At 40.2% G+C, this 19,196-nt stretch overlaps 1 protein-coding gene and 1 pseudogene across 1 annotated transcript; one reads left to right on the plus strand and one right to left on the minus strand.

Annotated features, from left to right (window-relative positions):
- Positions 1-9,395: 9,395 nt before the first annotated feature.
- Positions 9,396-14,975, plus strand: LOC141041361 (G-type lectin S-receptor-like serine/threonine-protein kinase B120; annotated as a pseudogene).
- A 267-nt stretch (positions 14,976-15,242) lies between these two features.
- On the minus strand, positions 15,243-16,858 carry LOC109753586 (CBL-interacting protein kinase 22-like). Its single transcript, XM_020312510.4, has one exon. The coding sequence runs from the start codon at positions 16,621-16,623 to the stop codon at positions 15,325-15,327; it is 1,299 nt and encodes a 432-aa protein (XP_020168099.1). The 5' UTR covers positions 16,624-16,858; the 3' UTR covers positions 15,243-15,324.
- Positions 16,859-19,196: the final 2,338 nt, after the last annotated feature.

Consider the following 19,196-nt stretch of genomic DNA (forward strand, 5'->3'; position numbering starts at 1 on the left):
ATGAAAAATTACAAACAAAAATACGTCACAGAAGTTCAATGTGAAAACAGCAGGAAGTTCAACTACTATGTTGAATGAATTTTAGATGAAAAACTATTAAAATCGTCGCGAGTATGAAAAATTGATCAACACGGGAAAGTTGCGTGTTTACAGCAGCTTTCCATCGGTATATCACCTGCTCAATTCCGGTGAATGGATGGAGAGCTACTACCAGCGGATGGAGATCTATGAGCAAAAAAACACGTGAAAAACAGAGTGAAGTTCAGATAGACCTGCCGAGAAGTTCAAGTTCTTCACGCGCTGCATTTTCGAAGAATTCGTTTCGCGATAAAGGCAGAGTGCATGATCTCGCTGTTTTCGAAATTACTTAAAAACGGCTAGGAATCAGAGAAAACCATCAACATGAAAAAGTTTTGCATTTTCCGTAGCTTTTCAGAGGTATATTATTTGCCCCATTCCGATAAAGTTTGTACAAATTACGCCAAAATACGTTTTTAGCCATTTTCAAAATTGACTTAAAACAGTAAGGAATTAAGAGAAACAATATATAGAAAAAAGTTTCGCATTTCTTCATGCTTTCCAATGTCGTACCATTTGTTGCATTCGGACGTACGGTTAAAAAATTAACTTGAAAATACAAACTCGATGGAACTTGTACCGTTTTCTAAATTACTTTTAAACCGTTCAAAATTAGGAAAAACATTCAACATGAGAAAGTAGTGAATTTTCACAAGCTTTCCAACGCCATATCATTTGCCTCAATTGGATTAGCCGTTTAGAAATTACATAGAAAATACGAACTCGGCTGTTCGGTTTGCGAAATTTTACGATTTTCTAAATTACTCTTTATCCATAGGGAATTAGAGAAAACTTTAAACATGTTGAAGGAGCGGTTTTACAGCAGCTTTACAACGCCATATTATTTACCTCATTCTGATAAATGGTTTAGAAATGCGATCGAAAATACGATTCATGTTTTTTGTACGAAGAAAAAACGGTTTTCAAAACTGCTCTTAAACCGCTTACATTTTACCAAAAATTTAAGTTGGGTCATGATACTGGTGTCCATAGGTTTCCAACAGTATATTGCAAGCCCCATTTGGACACCTTTTAGCTGAAGTTCAACCTAATACTCGAGAAAGGTCAGGCGCGTTACTCGGAAAGTTCATATTGTGATCAAAATATTATTCTGATCCTGATATATCGCTATTCGTCACCCAAGGTGAGGAATAACTATTCCTCACCCCAGCCGAAGCACACGCCCCCATCAACACGGCAGACGGCACCAGCACCGTGGAGGCTTTGTGCAGTAATCTACAGTGGCTGCTAGGTAATATTACAACATTGAGCGCGAGGAGCCATAACCACCCCCGATTGGAACGTAGTTGACCGCGACGAGGAGGACGCAACATCAACGGGGGTCAGGCGCCGACGACCGTCGCCTTGACTGCGGCCAAGATGGGGGCGAGACGCCGGCCACTCGTTCGCTTCTCCTCCAAGCGGTGATCGAGGTGGATGATTCCAGGTGCGGGCAGCAAGATCTCTGCTGTTGGATCGAGGTGCGGGAGATTAAACTCAGTGTCTAACCTCCCGATCGAGACTCAAGACTCTGCTGTTGTATCATGTTGGATCTTGTTCGGGGATGAGACTGAGGTTCGAGTTCGATCCTGGGCGACGGGGTGAGACGCATGCTCTCTAGCCTCCCGCAGGTTCCACTCGTTCGATCCTGCTGTCGGCCATCCTCCAAGCGGCGTGGGCATCAAGTTCGGCTTCAACACCCGCACCAGCCAGGTCACCTCCTATGTCCCCTCTTGCTTCTTATTCTATTGGATGGATCCTTCCTATTAGTTGGTGGTTCCTTCCAGCATTACTTGGATCTCTACTGTTTACTAGTTCCAGGAGGGGGCCTGGTTAAATTATGCAAGTGACAGGGCTAATTGACTAGTTCAATTAAATCACCAGTATTTAATCCACTGAGGAAAGTAACTATTTCAAGTTCTAGGTTGGTTAAAATTCGGAAGTGATTGGTCCTAATTGGTAGTGGTCAATAAGACTAATTAAGTAGTTCGAGTGCACTAATGAACTAGTTAAGTTCAGGTCAGATTTTGAATTAACTACTACTGAATACATTACAATAGGGCTAGAGTTCAGTTCGTGTTTTGTTCAATAACCCTAATGACAATCCCGTGTTGTAAATGCATTTGTTATTGAAAAATCATATATATGCTCCATTGTGCTACACCAGTAGCATTTTGATAACCTTGGCCTGAATTGTCATGAACAGAACCAGATACACTATTGCGAGCCAACTGCCCCCATCAAATTCGTCCAAGGTCATCCTGTCTCCTCTCAGATCTCGTTGGTCTGTCCATTCTTGGTGCCTGATTAAGCACAAGGTATTGTTGTTCATTCCTTGTTGGATAGTCATTGATAAGTGTTGAGCTGAGTCCAAGTTAATGTAAAGCTCACGCTTTCTATATCGAGCTTTGTTGCCACCATCTTACAAAGTAGTTAAGCATTATGGTGTTTCTTTTGTGTATGCATGTGCAGATTATTAATAGACACCATCACTCTGCCGGGATATCTGGTATTGTTGCTTCGAGCGCGTCTCTCGGTCTCTGGTTCAATGTCATCTATGACACCATCGCTCGGCCGGGCTATCTGGTGCGAGGGAGCGCCATCGGAGAACCCAGCCCGCGCGAGTAGCCATGGAGGCGGCTGGCGGGAGAGATCGCCCGAGCAAGGTGGATCCAGCATCCCGGTGTAGAGGCGCCTCAGCGGAGCACCCTGACCCACGTAAGGTCACGGTGGAATCATCTCGTCTGGGGAAGCAACCATGGTTCTGATTGTTCATATTGATTTTGATAGCAGGGGAATTCACTTTGTACATGAGGGAAATTGAGAAGGCACTGAATCATCTTTACATGTTCAGTCACAATAAAACTCTATTCTGAATTGACTTCTGATTTCAAATGCCCTGCAGGATGCAGCAAAAGATGTCCTGCAAGAATACCAAAAAGGCTGCAGTCAAGAGACAAAGCTGGGAACATAGGATGTCCGGATGCTGACGTAGAGGCTTCTCACTCTGTCCATTTCTGTTGTCTAGTTCCTTCAGCTGTTTATGTCAGAAGTTGCATGTGAACTTCTGTGAGCATATGCCTTTTAATTGGTTAAGAAAATTGTACTAAGCATAAAACTAAGTTTGTTTCTGAATTGTGACTATTGATGAGCTCCATGATCTATGATGAAGTATTGCCAGAAGATGGTTGTAATCTTGGTAGAAAGAATGGTATCCTGATATCTGAAGTGCATCGGTGAGATGAGAAATTTTGTACATTTTGTATGACATTCACTGGTCCTATGTTTCTTATTAAGATGTAAATGTCTTCAGTACAGATGTGACTTGAACTTGGATAGCTAGCAATGAAACATTATGAGTACAAGTAACTTGGAACCTTGCAGTTCATGAAATACATCTCTAACTTAAATGTCAGAATTTGGTTAGTTACTACTCCCTCCGTCCCATAATATAAGAGCGTTTTTGACACTACACTAGTGTCAAAAATGCTCTTATATTATGGGACGGAGGGAGTATTTATGAAATCTATGTTATACATTGTATATGGAGCAGGAATCTTCTGTTTCCATGTAAGCTAATGTGTGTCCATGGCGGTCTGGGCATGACCAGGCGATGGACTGGTGTGCAACTCCTCGCCGTACCTCTCGTCCCGACAATGAGCGGCCCTTGTTGGTCAGTACTACTAAATGCAAATAACGAGACATATATAGGAGTGTTCTCTGGAGGCGGATAATGCATGTGTTGTGTTTGTTGATCTTTCTTTTATTTGCTGAAATTTTTATTAGCAACTGAGGTGTAACCAAGATGTAGGGCATGGTGAGGATGTGTATTCTACTACTATGTGATTTGTTCAAAATTATCTCAATGGAATGTTTGACAATGTGATTCATTTTGAAGTTCAGTAACTGAACTAGTCTCTTTCCTTTATTTTGACGGTGGGTTCATGTGAGAGGGGAGTATGAGTTGGGACTTGAAATCAGTACGCATGCTACAAGAGTCATTTTTGGTGCAATGAATTTTTTTAATTGGAATTGAACATCAATGGTACTGAGAGATCCATCCGTAACGGACTTTGCTAATTCAAGAAATGTATTCGCAAGAAACGATGACAAAGACATATAAACCAAAGATTTTTAAATTCAAATATCAGTTGAAAAAGAGAAAATACAATGTCATTGATGTAGCAAAGCCATAACAATTCTGACATGAACAAATGAATAAATTCAGTGGTAATTAAGCAGCAGCCATAACAAGATTTTTTTTCTTATTCTACTTAATCTTCTTGTAGTAGCAGTGGCAATGGATCTTTTCTTTTTGCTGGGCCGTAGTACACATGCTCTTCCCTAGCACCTCCAGGATTGATGTTTGTAGAGAGGAAGAAGATTGTGAGGACATGTCCTGGGCATTCAAGTTGATAGAAGCTAGGCCAAATCACACTACATTTTTAGCACTAGCTAATGCCCTGTATTCTGTGTTGGATTCAAATGCTGCAAATTCAATGAGTGGGCATAACAAGTTAGATATTCAATGAACAAGAAAATTATTTAGTTCCTGAGCAAATTTAAAAAAGAAATCAAGGTGAGATGCCAACAGATATAGGAAAGCATAAATGTGTTTTCATGTAGTAATGTTGTTGCAGTCTTACGCTAGAATCTAAATGCCTATGAGATGTGTGATTACAGTAACATTCCCTAATTAACCTGTAATTTGCCTTTCGATCAGTACAAGCCAAAAATGGTATGCCATGTTACTAGTATTATAGACAATTGGGCCAGAAACTTTCCCTACAAACCCGTAAAAGGTGCAGGTTTAAAAAATCAAAACAAAAAACCTCGCTCCTTGATATAAAAAGAGTGGGGCTCAGCTTCCTCTTCTCCATTTTGTGATTTGTTGAGTAGGCCTATATGGCCTTACCAGACCATTATGAGAACAATCATAGATTTATTTAGTAACATTCTGCACTGTAAAATTAGCATTGTACTTTCTCCAACTGAAGGAAGCGGTAAACCAAACATAGAAAAAAGTAACAGAAGTATGTAAATTATCAAAATGAGCAACTTGTACAAGATAAGGAACATTATACTTCTGATTTTCTATTCCTTGAATAAACATAAACCTCTAAGATTATGTGCATAAAAGCTTAACCTGATAATTTACATCTGTGACAAAATTTGTACAAAACGTCTTATATTTTGGTACCGAGGTAGTAATTTGTAGCTGAGAATTCAGTCAGTAATGAAGGTTATGCATGCCAACAATCAAGATTAGAACAAGCTAGTAGTAAACAGAAACAAACCATGACAAGAAGACACAAGTCAATAAAGATTCAAGCTGGGGGCGAAAACTCTAAATCTTTTCAGTCTCCTAATTGTTTTTTAAAGGCAGACTCATAATTGTAGAGCTTCAGATGGGAGCATGTGCGGCAGCTAACACGGAGCAGAAACAAATTCAGGTAAAGTGAAGAATATAGACAGCAAGAAAAGAAACAATTTTTTGTACCACCACACTAGTCAGTGTAATTTTAAGCTCGCTCGTCTGGCTACAAGAAACCAAACGTAACTAACTCTGTAACTTTAAAACATCAAAATTAAAGTGGCTAAAAACAGGAATCGACATCTCACAACCAAAATAAAAGGAAGCTATCTGAGGTTGGCATGACGAAAGGAAGCTAACTTCTAGCAACGCCCAAAAATTGCCATGATGACAGAACCCCAGGCAGATGGGTGTCGTCTTAAGTTACAAGCAATTCAGAATTTTAGAATTCAGAGGCAAGCGCAGTAAGTTACTGCAATTCAGCACTAGCCACTAGGCATATGCTACCTTCACATCAGTGTCGCTGAGGTTGGCGTGCGGCCACTCCACGGACACTGAGAGGTATGGTCTGTGTGACAGCGTGGACGCCCAAGGCAGCGGAGCAATACACCGATTCCGAACGGCGCGGCGGAGGCACCCATCAGCGCTGGCGACGCCCTGCACCCGAGCTCCGCCGCGACCACCAATCCTACCCTGTCGGCACCTTTGCAAAAACAAACACCGTTAGACTGGGGCGGATAGGGTCGGGGTTGCAGCTGCAGGACTTACAGTCGCGGGGAGCCTGAGCGGAGGAGAGGAAGGGGGTTTTCCATATCCTCCATCCTCCAATGACGACGGCCGGGACTGGGTTCGGTCCTCGCCGTCGCAGTATCACACCCACGGCTCACAACCAGGAGACGGTTTGAGTCGCCGGATCTGAACCAGCGAAATTTTGGCTCCGTCCACGGGGTGGAGGAAGTGGGGTAGCTTTTTTTCTTTTGAGGGTAGAAGTGGGGTAGCTTTGAGTCAACGTAGAAAGGTAATATTACTTCCAAATACCATCGTAATTTTACAGTGTGAACGGTGGCCTGGTTGGACGCAACCTAAGGCTTCGGCTAGGTCGTTTGGCCAGGGTGAAGAATTACTTATTCTTCGCCCTGGGTTACTAATAGACTTTCTATATATATATATATCAAATAATTACTTATTCTTCGGCTAGGTCGTTTGGCCAGTATGTATGTATCCATATATATGTATGTATCCATGCACTATATAATTTTTGGAATATCAAAAATATAACTCAAAGATAACTTTTGTTATATCAAATAATTAAGTTTAACAAAATTTCATATGTTACAATTGATAAAAAAACACTAGTTGATCATATTAACTAAATTATGTGGTTAATTACACCAACTAAATAATAAAAATATAATCCTTATTATTATTACAGTGTGATAAAATAAGGTGAAGTATGAATGTTTCGTATAAAAATATTTATTTTATTTCGACAAAGGTCGTAAGTTTATTTGGATTGCCAGCCTATGAGTAGAGAATTCAAATTAAGTAAACGAAACAATATCTCAACTGAACAAGCCACGTTTATCATAATTACCTTGTTTATACTATTTTTACAAAGGTTACTCATATAAGTGCGCAACTGCTCGACCATACGGATGAGTGCAATTGTAAATACTTAACAAGATAGGATGATTCCTAAGGACCAATATTAACTCCCTTGTAAAGTTAGGATGACTATCCATTATCCTATGAGGGCCTTGACTGGTCCCTCTCGCCCGGAAGAACTCAATTGGAACAAGGAACTCTCTGTCATGTAATATCAATTTCCTAAATTTGCAGATGCCGTACCAGAACAAGATCTCATGAGCATCATTTTCATTCAATTTTAATTGAAAATAAGATTTAATTTAGATTTTTGGATTAAAACCAAACCATAATTTATTTTGGCCATTTTACCATTAGGGATTAACTAAACAATTTTCTCTTATGATGGTCACCTGAGACCAACTGCGTACTTCACGCACTACTAGCCCCTCGGGCTAACGAGTACTGATGTTAATAAAGCAGTGCGTTCCTTGAAGAACTAACCATAGATGTGGAACCAGAATGATATATTTTACTTAAATAACTAACCATATATGTGTGTCTTTATTTTGAATGATTTTACTTAAAAAAACTGATTGTTCTGTGAAAGTAAACACTTTTCAAATTGGCGAATTCCTTTAAAAACTGATTTTTTTTAAAGCAGGAAATTGAACTTGCGACAAAATTTGAGGAAACACAATGAAATTTTGAAAATTCTGAATATATTTTAATTTTCAACAAAAATATGACGCATGTGATCAACTTTTTTGAATTGTTAACAAATTTTGAAACATGAAAAAATTTCAAATTCATGAATTTTTTTATAAAAACACGAATATTTTTCAAATCCGTGAACAAATTTTGAAACTGCGAACATTTTTGAAAATTGTGAACAAATTTTGAAACATGAAGAAATTTCAAAATCTTGAACAAAATTATAAAATTGTGAACATTTTTCGAATTCTGAACAAATTATGAAACCGTATTTTTTTTATATTGTGAGCAAATTTTAAAACATGAATAAATTTCAAATTCATGAACAAAATTATAAAATTGTGAACATTTTTCGAATCAGCGAACAAATTTTGAAAACCGTGAACATTTTTGAATTGTCAACAAATTTTGGAACATGAATAAATTTCAAATTCATGAACAAAAATATAAAAACACGAACATTTTTTGAATCTGTTAACAAATTTTGAAACTGCGAAATTTTTTAAAATTGTTAACAAATTTTGAAACATGGTCAAATTTCAAAATCGTGAACAAAATTATAAAATTGTGAACAGTTTTCGTTAAACCGCGAACATTTCTCGAATTCTGAACAAATTTTGAAACCGTATTTTTTTATATTTTGAACAAGTTTTAAAACACGAATAATTTTCAAATTTGTGAACAAAATTATAAAAATGTGAACATTTTTCGAATCAGTGAACAAAATTTAAAAACCGTGAACATTTTTGAATTGTGGAGAAATTTTGGAACATGAACAAATTTCAAATTCATGAACAAAATTATAAAATTGTGAACATTTTTCGTTAAACCGCGAACATTTTTTGAATTGTGAACAAATTTTCAATTATGATGCAATTTCTAAATTCATGAACAAAATTATGAAATTGTGAACATTTTTCAAATTGTGAACAAATATTAAAACCTAAATTTTTTTGAATTGTGAACAAATTTAAAAATCGTTAACATTTTTCGAATTATGCACAAACTTTGAATCCGTGATTTTTTTTAGTTGTGCACAAATTTTAAATTAATATAAAAACGAAATTGAAACAAAGAAAAAACAGAAAAAGGAAAATGGGAGAAAAGAAAAGAAAATAGAAAAAACAGAATAAAGAAAAAACAGAAAAAGGAAAATAAGAGAAAAGAAAAGAAAATAGAAAATAGAAAAAACGGAATAAAGAAAAACCGATTCAAGGAATCTTCTAGAAGGTTCCCAAAACAAAAAAAACAGCTGAGAACCTCTAGAAGGTTCCCAAAACCGGGGGCGTTTGAACGGTTAAACGGGCCGGCCCGCTGCGTCGCTGCTCGGTCGCTCGCCTGTGCGAAGCGCCGGCAGCTTGACGCAGCGAGCGGCAAATAGAATTTTCCGACACAGTTGGCCTTGGCCCATCCCTTCCGTCTCTAACTTACGGGGCCGAAAGCCTGTGATGTATGAAGCGAGAGCGGCCCATATCTAGCGCTCTTCCCAACCACGCCGTCGCTCCGATCCCAATCGGCCATGGCGTCCAGGCCCGGCACCGAGAGGAAGGCGACGGCGTCGTCCGCGGCACCGGCGGTCTCTGCTGTGTCCCGGCGCCATCATGAGGTCGCCGTCATGGGTGGAGGGGCCAGCGGGAGCTCGCTGCCGGGCCGTGAACCCCGACCGTTGCGCCACACCTCCGAGCCATGAGGTTTCCCCTGTCGCACTCCCAGTCAAAACTCCCTGTTGTAGGCTTGGAATCTGAACCCGTAGCAGCAAGTTTTCTCTGCGCCTGTAGCATCGTTGAGGACTCGAGGGTCGGAGGAACAAACTTTCGTTCTGCTAGCCCATCGAAGCTTCTTCAAACTAGTCCATGATGCTGTCTTCAACTAGTACTACTCTTCCATGGTTGAAATGCGGTGCTTGACTGCTTGTCCAATTTCAGTTTGGACTTTGTAGAACCATATTAGTCTCAAGAACCATTAGTCTGCTCTCTGCAACACCACTGTTCTGAAGAACCATATGCCCCTCAGCTGTTTCCTTCTTCACAGGAAGATGAAGCAGGCAGGTACGCCGCGTATACCAGTTTTAATCCTCTTATTCCTGATTTCATTCTGCAAATCTGATGATAAGTTGACACCTGCAAAACCGCTCTCCCCCGGCAACACGATCGTCTTGAAGGGCGGCCACTTTGCGCTCGGCTTCTTCCCCAACGGTGAGCCTGTACCTTGGCACCTGGTACCACAGCATTCCCAGCCACACCATTGTATGGACCGCCAACCGCAACGACCCGATTGCAACCACTTCACTCTCGTTGCTTGCCATCACCAACAGTTCCGACCTGGTGTTGTCGGACTTCCAAGGACACACTCGATGGACGACCAAGAACAACATCACCAGCTCGGGAGTTGCTGTGGTGCTTCACGACATGGGGAACTTGGTCCTCCGGCTTCCAAACGGCACAATCATATGGCAGAGTTTTGATCACCCCACAAACACCATCCTCCCAGGTATGACGATCTTGCTGAGTGAGAAGGCCCCAATGATCCATCCACCGGAGACTTTTCTTTGAGCCTTGGCCCCAGCTTGAACCTGATCATTTGGCGCGGAACCAGGCCCTACTGTCGCATCGCTATGCTCAATGGAGGAGGGTCGGTGGAGGGTGATATATACCAGAACTCCATCTGTTACGAAGCGATTGTTGGCACAGGGATGGGTTCTGTTATAAATTTACTGTCTCTGATGACTCACCATATGCACGTCTTATGCTCGACCACTTGGGTGTCCTGAGGACTCTTAGCTGGAACAACAGCTCTTCATGGACGACCGTCTCCAAGCGTCCTGCTAGCAGTTACGACCTCTACGCCTCGTGCGGGCATGTTCGGCCATTCCGACTCCATAGGGGCTGTTCCAACACGTCACTGCCTCATGGATTTGAGCCAGCTAGTCGGATGTAAAAGAACAAAGGCTAGTCTTAACTTTTTGAACCGTATGCTAATCACTTGGGCGTCCTGAGAACTCTTAGCTGGAACAACCGCTCTTCATGGACGGCCATTTCCAAGCGTCCTGCTAGCAGCAGTTACGACCTCTACGCCTTGTGCGGCATGTTCGGCTATTCCGACTCCACGGGGGTTGTTCCGATATGTCATTGCCTCGACGGATTTGAGCCAGGTGGTCTTGACTTTTCAAACGGATGTAAAAGAACAAAGACTCTCAAATGCGGAGATTGAAGTCTTTTCTTTTGACCTTACAGAGAATGAAGGCTCCTGACAAGTTTTTACATGTCCTCAACAGATGTTTTGACGAATGCGCCATGGAGTGCAGCAGCAATTGCTCGTGTACAGCCTACACCTATACCAACTGGAGTAGTAATGGTTCTATGGCCGACCAGTCAAGATGCTTGCTTTGGACAGCGGAGCTTGTCGATATGGGGAATTATAGCAGCAATGGCGAGAACCAGTACCTCCGGCTCGCCAACTCTCCCGGTATGCACCAGAATCACTCCATTCTAACACTTTGTTATCATGGTACTTTATTGTTATATAGGATCAACACCAACATTTAATCATGGTGTATCTACTCAATATATGAACTTAACAGTACAGAAGTAATCGCCAAATACATTTTTGCATTCAATTTTTTTTTTGCGGGGAATTTTTGCATTCAATTACTTTGGTGCAAATGTAATTATTAGATCTATAACTATTATGTACGAGCATATTGCAACATTAAACCTCAATTTACCATAAGTGTATCAGTAACTCTAGAAGGATTACCGGTAACACATTTATTCAGTACCGGATCACTCATGGTACATTAAAATACTTTTGTTCTAAAATAGTGTTGTACTCGATTTATATATGATTCATTTTTTAGTTCGAATGAATAGCAAATGCATAAGGATTGTACTCCCAACCATGGCATGTGTGTTGATACTTGCAAGCATAGCCCTTGCCATGGTATGCAAATACAAAGGTAGAATTGAAACTATCCCGGGTTTACAAAATTTCACATCAGCTTGTGAGTGTTAACAAGAAGTTTTTATCTTCAGCAAGAAAATGGCAGAAGAAGGAAATCCACAAGGAATCAATGCTAGGATACCTTAACCCATCCAATGAAATTGGTGGTGAACACATGGAATTTCCAATTGTTAGCTTTCACGATATTGCCACTGCAACGGATAATTTATCTACCTTAACAAATCAGAAGTGGAGGTTTTGGCAAAGTTATAAGGGAAGAGAGAGTTATCCATCCACAGTTATAGTACTATGTGCTCCTTTTTTTAACATAATTTTGTCTGCAAAATTTTCCTAATTTTGAAATGTTAATTAAATAAATAAGTAAGAAATATTATGTGGATTGCTTTGATTTTCGGATAGAATTAAAACTTTTGGGTACTTATTCAAATTTTCCAAACTATGTCATGCAAGTTGGATTAACATAACTATCCAACAAAAATGGTTATTGGTTTGGAAATCTATTTAAACTCAAAATGATTTAATATTCTTCCTTTGAATATTTTCAAACCATATTTAAATTATACTGCAAATAATATGACTTTCTCAAATATGGTATTTGGATTTTAACTTTGATCTTGGTCGTAATCAAAGAGATGAGATAAAATGACATGCCCAAATAGATTCTTGCAATTTGGAGTTTAATTTCATTTTGAGACCATTTACATATTTTCATGACTTATCTATAAAAATTGTTGGAAATATTTAATAGGTCTCATTTGAATATTTGGATGATGTAACAAAAATTATTTTGGGTATTATAAAACCCTAAAACCATACTAGTGAAATTATAATGACCTTACATAATAATTTATATAAAATAAGAAACTTATTTTTAAAATGTATATGAAGAGATAAATATATTTCCTAGATTCTCTATAATTCTTGAGACTATGTGCATTTTTGAGCATGGGGCAAACAGGGTTGAGAGGCGCTCCTCGGGGTCCATTTTATAGTGGCAGAGGGAGCCGGTACGAGTAGAACACACGAGGTTAGTGCGCCATTAAAATGAGCATGATGTGCGGCCATTTTTGGACAATCCAGGTATTAAAGTTCGGGTTTAATTCCCTGAATGGGTTCCTCTCAACGCTCTCTAAAACTTTCATGTAGAGTTTGGGGTGAAATGGGCAACGAATTGAGTGGGTGGAGGAGAAGAAGAGGTGGAGGCGCCACTGCTAGGTGTTCTGTTCCTGTGTTGTTTGAAATTAAGACGAACCCATGTGCCTGGGCTTGGTTAAGGAAAATGGGGATGGGCCTTAGTGGAAAAAACTGGACCAAGGAGAATATAGAAAGGTAGAGCACGGTTTAGGAAGTGGGAAGAGAGAGATTAGGCTGGTCTAGAAGTGTAGAGATGGCCCAATTCGAATTTATTTACTTTCTGATGATTTCGTATTTAAATAACTATAGGAAATTGATTATGGCCACTTATATTTGCCAAACATTTTCCAAATGCAATCCATAAAAATGCACATAGGCTCAAGAAATTATAGAGAATCTAGGAAAGATATTTCCTTCTCCATATACATTTTTAAAATAGTTTTTATTTTATTTTATATAAATCATTTAAGGTTATTATAAATTCCATACAATGATTTTAGGGTTTTGTAATACCCAAAATGATTTATGTTAGAGCATCCAAATATTCAAATGAGGCCTATTAAATATTTTCGAACAACTATTATGGAGAAGTCATATTATATCCTCTCATTTTGATTATATGGATAATTGGAAATAAACTCCAAATTGCAAGAGTCCATTTGGAGATGACATTTATCTCATCTCTTTGATTAGGACCAAGATCCAAATTAAAATCCAAATACCATATTTCATAAAGTTATATTATTCTCGGTCATTTAAATATGGTTTGAAAATATCCAAATGAAGAATATTAAATCCTTTTGAGTTTAAATAATTTATAAACCAATAATTATTTTTGTTGGATAGTTATGTTAATCCAACTTGCATGACATAGTTTGGAAAATTTGAATAAGTACTCAAAAGTTTTAATTATTTATGAAAATAAAAGCAGCACACACAATATTACTTATTTATTTAGTTAACATTCCAAAATTGGGAAAGTTTTGGGATGTTATAATTCAGAAATTAGGATGATACAATCATGCAGGGAATGCTGCAAGGTGGCAATGAAGTTGCTATCAAAAGGCTTAGCAGGGGTTCTGGGCAAGGGATAGAGGAGTGTAAAAAGGAGATAATCCTCATTGCCAAGTTGCAGCACAAGAACCTTGGTAGACTTCTTGGTTGTTGTACTTATGGAGATGAGTGGTTATATATAAAAATACTTACCGAACAAAAGCTTGGACACGTTCCTTTTTACTATGTTAAAACTTATAATACATCTACATGCTTTCATTAACCAAAAGATATGACTGATCACTAATGATATACTTTGTTTTTATTCATCTTTGGAGATGATACATGACAATATATGCTTGATTAGCCCACATGCTTCCATATAATTAAAGGGGTGGCGAGAGGTCTTCGTTACCTCCACCAAGATTCAAGATTAACTATAATTCACTAAGATCTCAAACCAACCAACATCTTGCTGGATTCCGAAATGACTCCCAAAATATCATATTTCAGTATGGCAAGGATATTTGGTTGAAAGAAACAAGAATCAAACACTACCAGGGTTGTTGGGATGTAGTAAGTAATTCAATGAACTAGCGACTTGTCAAGATTCTTTTTATTTTCTAGTTATACCAAATTATGTATTCTTGTTTGGTTGTCTTAACAGTCGTTACATGTCGCCTAAATATGTTATGGGAGGTGTATTTTCTGTAAAATTGGACACCTATAGCTACGGTGTTATACTCTTGGAGATTGCAAGTGGCTTAAAGATCACCTCACCGCAACTTGTAAAGAACTATATCGGCCTTACAGCTTATGTAAGTATACCAAAATACACATAATTTCAATTTCTTACACATAGTAGCTTGATTATTATTTGGTTCTGTTGGCTCAGGCGTCGAAACTATGGGAAGATGGTAAAGCAACGGAATTGGTACACTCCGATTTCTGGGAGTTGTTCACTTGATGAAGTTCTACGGTGTATTCATGTCGGTCTCTTGTGTGTTCAAGACCGTCTGGGTGATAGGCCACTCATGTCATCGGTTACTTTTACGTTAGAGAATGAAAGTGCATTGCTCCCAGCACCAAGGCACAACTTGCATACTCTGCTCTATGGAATTTCAAAACTGAAGAATGAAGGGTAAACGTGGAAAACTCGGTGAATGCGGTGAGTATCACAACACTAGAGGGGTGTTAGATGTCGAGGGTCTAACTGTAGTGTGTATGTGTGTGTAGGAAAATGATTATGTACTCCTGCTGTGCATATACTTTATTAATAATTATCACGTACTTCAGTACGTGCGTCATGGCTTGGTCCCATCTTAAATTATGGTTACTGTTGCATGTGCCATGTTCTTCATGCTATTTAGTACTTCAAGTATGTTCTGACACATGCATGCTAATTATTGCTTTTATCATGGTTTATATTTTGAAATTAAACATGAAATTGCCTAATTTCCCAACATAGTATAATGTGCCAACAATGCACTTCCATCACTAATTTCTCTTATGAATATCTACTTACATTGGGTTGGAAGTATTTATATTCAATCATTTGAGAATTTAAGACCTTGCTGAAGCCTCTCCCACAGATTAGGTGCCTCACTTGAGCTAGCTCTTTCCACCTCAACCATCAACATTTCCTCTAACAAACGACTAACCCTAACCATGGCGATGATCTCCCTTTGGATCGCCTCAAACATGATCCCACCACACCCTACTTCTTCCTTCCTCCTCATCACAAACCCCTCCTCGCGCCCAATCTCCTCAGCCTTATCCAGCACCGACGCAATGACCACACCTACTACAGCAAACCGAACCCGGTCCGGCAATGGCCCAAACAACCCGCTCAGATCGCATCCCGACGCGAACGCGATTATGTCGAACGCGTTCAGCTCCCTCACTTGCTCCATTTCCGCCTCCCATTTCATCACTTCCGGCCTAGGATCAGAGGAAGGAGCTCGTATGATGTCAAACGACGACGTCCCATCTTGTTGTAGCCAAGGGTGCTCCATGATTTCATCCATCTTGATGCGTGTGCCGGCGTCTGGGTCCAGCATCCTGCCGACGAGGCTCCGGAGCTCCGGCGAGAACCACCTGGGGCACCGGAATCTGCCGGAGAAGATCTTGCGGTACATGCCCATGAGGTTGCCGTCGTTGAACGGCAGGTAGCCGGCCGTGAGCGAGAAGAGCGCAACGCCCGAGGACCACACGTCCACTTTGCCGGCGTCGTACCGCTTCTTGTACAGGATCTCCGGCGCGACGTAGGCCGGGGACCCGCAGCGCGTGGCCGCGAGCCCATCGGCGCCGAGATGCCGGTCGGCGAGGGCGCACAGCCCGAAGTCCGTGAGCTTCAGGTCGCCGTGCTCGTCCAGCAGCAGGTTCTCCGGCTTCACGTCGCGGTGGAACACGCCGCGCGAGTGCACGTGCGCCAGCGCGGAGACGAGCTGGACGAACAGGCGGCGCGACGTGGGCTCGTCGAAACGGCCGCGTTCGTCCATCGCGGACAGGAGGGTGCCGCCGCGGGCGAGCTCGAGCACGAGGTAGACGGTGGAGCGGGATGCCAGGACGTCGAGGAGGCGCATGACGTGCGGGTGGCCCTGCACGCGGCGGAGCGCGGCGAGCTCCCGCTCCACGGACCGGCGCGCCGCGGCGGCCTTCTCGGGAGAGCACGGGTGGTGCGGCTTCCGGACGGCCTTGACGGCGACGGAGACGCCGGTTCGGATGTCGCGGGCGCGGTAGACTTTGGACGACCCACCCCGGCCGAGCACGCGGCCAAGCTCGTACCGGCCCTGCAGGACCTTCGAGTAGCTCTCCCCGGCGGCCGGTGAATCTTCCGGCCCCATGGCCGGCAAGATGCTAGGTGCGTGTCCTTTGTCTGTCTTCTTTCTTTAGAGTTTGTTGCCTCTGGTTTTGTGCAGGTAGGAGGCACGACTCTGGTTATGTCCCTTTTATGCAAGAGCTAGTTTCGCTGGACTTCCATCGTTTCGAGAAAAAGGTTTTAGGATAAATGAAGAAAAAATATCCCTGAATTTTTCTGTAAATACTCCCTCCTTTCACCAATACATTATGTTTTAACCTTTTTGTGAATCGGATGTATATAGACACGTTTTAGTGTTGTTCACTCGTTTCCATCTGTATGTAGTATAATTTGAAATATCCAAAACATCTTATATTTGTGAACAGAGGGGGTACTAGTAAATAGTCGATTTGATCGCAAAAAGGAATTTAGTTTGACTAACAATATAGAGAAGTAACAGAGTTCAATAACATTCACATTCATACTAATCATCTGGAAATGTTTTTTCCATATAGTGTATAATTATGTTAACTTTAACTAGTCTATTTTATAGAAGCAGCCAGAGTGTCACTTTGGATACTATCTCAACATTCAGACCAGTATGATGAGAGGGTGCCTATAATGATTGGAGTTAGTTCAGTAATAAGCTAAACTAAAAGGTTGGAGGCAAGATCATTCCCTCAAAAGAAAAATGTTGGAAGTATGATCACGAGAAGCTCACCATTGAAAAAATATAACAGACTTCGCTATTACACTAAAGTTTGTGCAAGAAATTGGCGACACCTGATTTCAGGTCAGATACGAGCAGTACAAGTTTTGCTCAGACTTGGTGGGCTTTCAACCAAATTCAAACGAACATTAACTCCAACTTCTTAGCTGAAGTGACAACTAAAATGAACTTTTGTTGTTGTTAATTTCTTACTAGCTTCCTTCTCAAGTAGATGCCATTTTAAAGCAGCAAATAAAAGAGAAAACGACGTAATATAAGAAGGTGTGAACCATTTGAACAACTGGCATAAGTTCACTGCCGTATCAGCTTTCTGTGAACAGCTTTCATTAAAGTACCGTCTAGAGCTCTACATCATATGATGTTGACTTCTTATCTTAATTACTAGACGAAGAAGAAGAAGATTAGGACCACAATTAATCTATTTGAGTGATTACCTCGTTGGAATCTGGACACGTTCTTCCCTATAGCTTTTGGTCAATGTTAGTGTGGTTTATTGGGTATTACCAAGCCATGCGTCACCTATCTTTTCAAACATGAATGAAGCCAAAGAACTCCCGAAAAAAAGAGAGAGAATGAAGCCAAAGAACAGCACCAGATAATAACTCCATACATGTTAAATAAATCGGTGGCTATCTATTTGAATCAAGTACTGTATTTTATGCGAATGATGGGTGAACAATAAGATCATTTGCACCTTGTTTGATCTGTTGATGGTGACGGAATAATTGTTAAGTATCATTATTGGTGTTTGGTCCACTAGCAGATTCCGTCGCAGATGCACAACAGATGCTTGAAGTGTCATCATGACAGCTAATATAACTTGGTTAAATAGCCTCAGTTGGACACGTTAGCTCGCCACTACAAGAGTTTTTCAAAAAAAGAAAAACCTTCCGAAAGCACGTGAAATTACTCTTGGTGCGCATGAACTGAGGTGACTTGTGTGGCTCAAATGAAATTGCCATCTAACATATATATTTTATTACTATATTATGAAGTGTGTCAGATGATTAAATCAACAATATTTTTTTGGAAATTCAGGTGGTAAATATAATTAAAATGGATCAAGCATAGTACTTCTATTTTGCACTACTTCCACATTTTGAGCCTTAGGCCATGTCTTAAACTCAAGCCGATGCTTGCATTTGAAGGGAAGAAAAGAATATATGATTATATAGTTCACTTTACTAAGTCTTTTTAGTGGAACAATCACATTTTAAATTTCTTTCCATATACATGATTGGCACTCTTTTTTTAGTTGATGATAGGTACTCTTGAGGCGGAAGTTCCCTCCAATTATCTTAAAAGACATATTCTGGAACAAGAGGAAACCCTTCCGATTTCTGTTATCAGGAACTAGTGGAGGTGGGCAATCCTTCCTAACAAGTGATAAGATATACAGTATATCATAAATCGGTCAGTACAATAATAACTTGTTGTTCTTATCATGAGGGGTCTGCCCGTGTGGGGCATTGCTGACTATCATACCAGCAGTTTGAAAGGACAGGTATGGCTGAAGCAAGCAACATTATTTGATGCGTGAAAAAGACTTCTGTCCATTTCCATCCAACCAAACATCAATATAATTGAGACAATTATTGGCGGGGTTTTGTAATTATATATTGTCAAATGGTGATACACATGTCACCTTTTCAAAACTTTCTCATTGGTCAAATCAAATTATAAAGAAAATAATTTGAGATATATTTATATAAGATGGCATGAGACTGCTTGTGAGCTCGTCTGCTCATATAGTTTGTAATTTAGCAAATTGTTGTCATGAATCTGGCGATATAAGAGTAAGACCAGAAGTACGAATATTAATAAGCCTCTAGCTGAGCACTGACCAATCTTATGATGGCAGTTTTAGAAGCTAGCATATATTGAAGCTA

The sequence above is a fragment of the Aegilops tauschii genome, chromosome 2 (assembly GCF_002575655.3).
Source record: "Aegilops tauschii subsp. strangulata cultivar AL8/78 chromosome 2, Aet v6.0, whole genome shotgun sequence".
NCBI lineage: Eukaryota > Viridiplantae > Streptophyta > Magnoliopsida > Poales > Poaceae > Aegilops > Aegilops tauschii.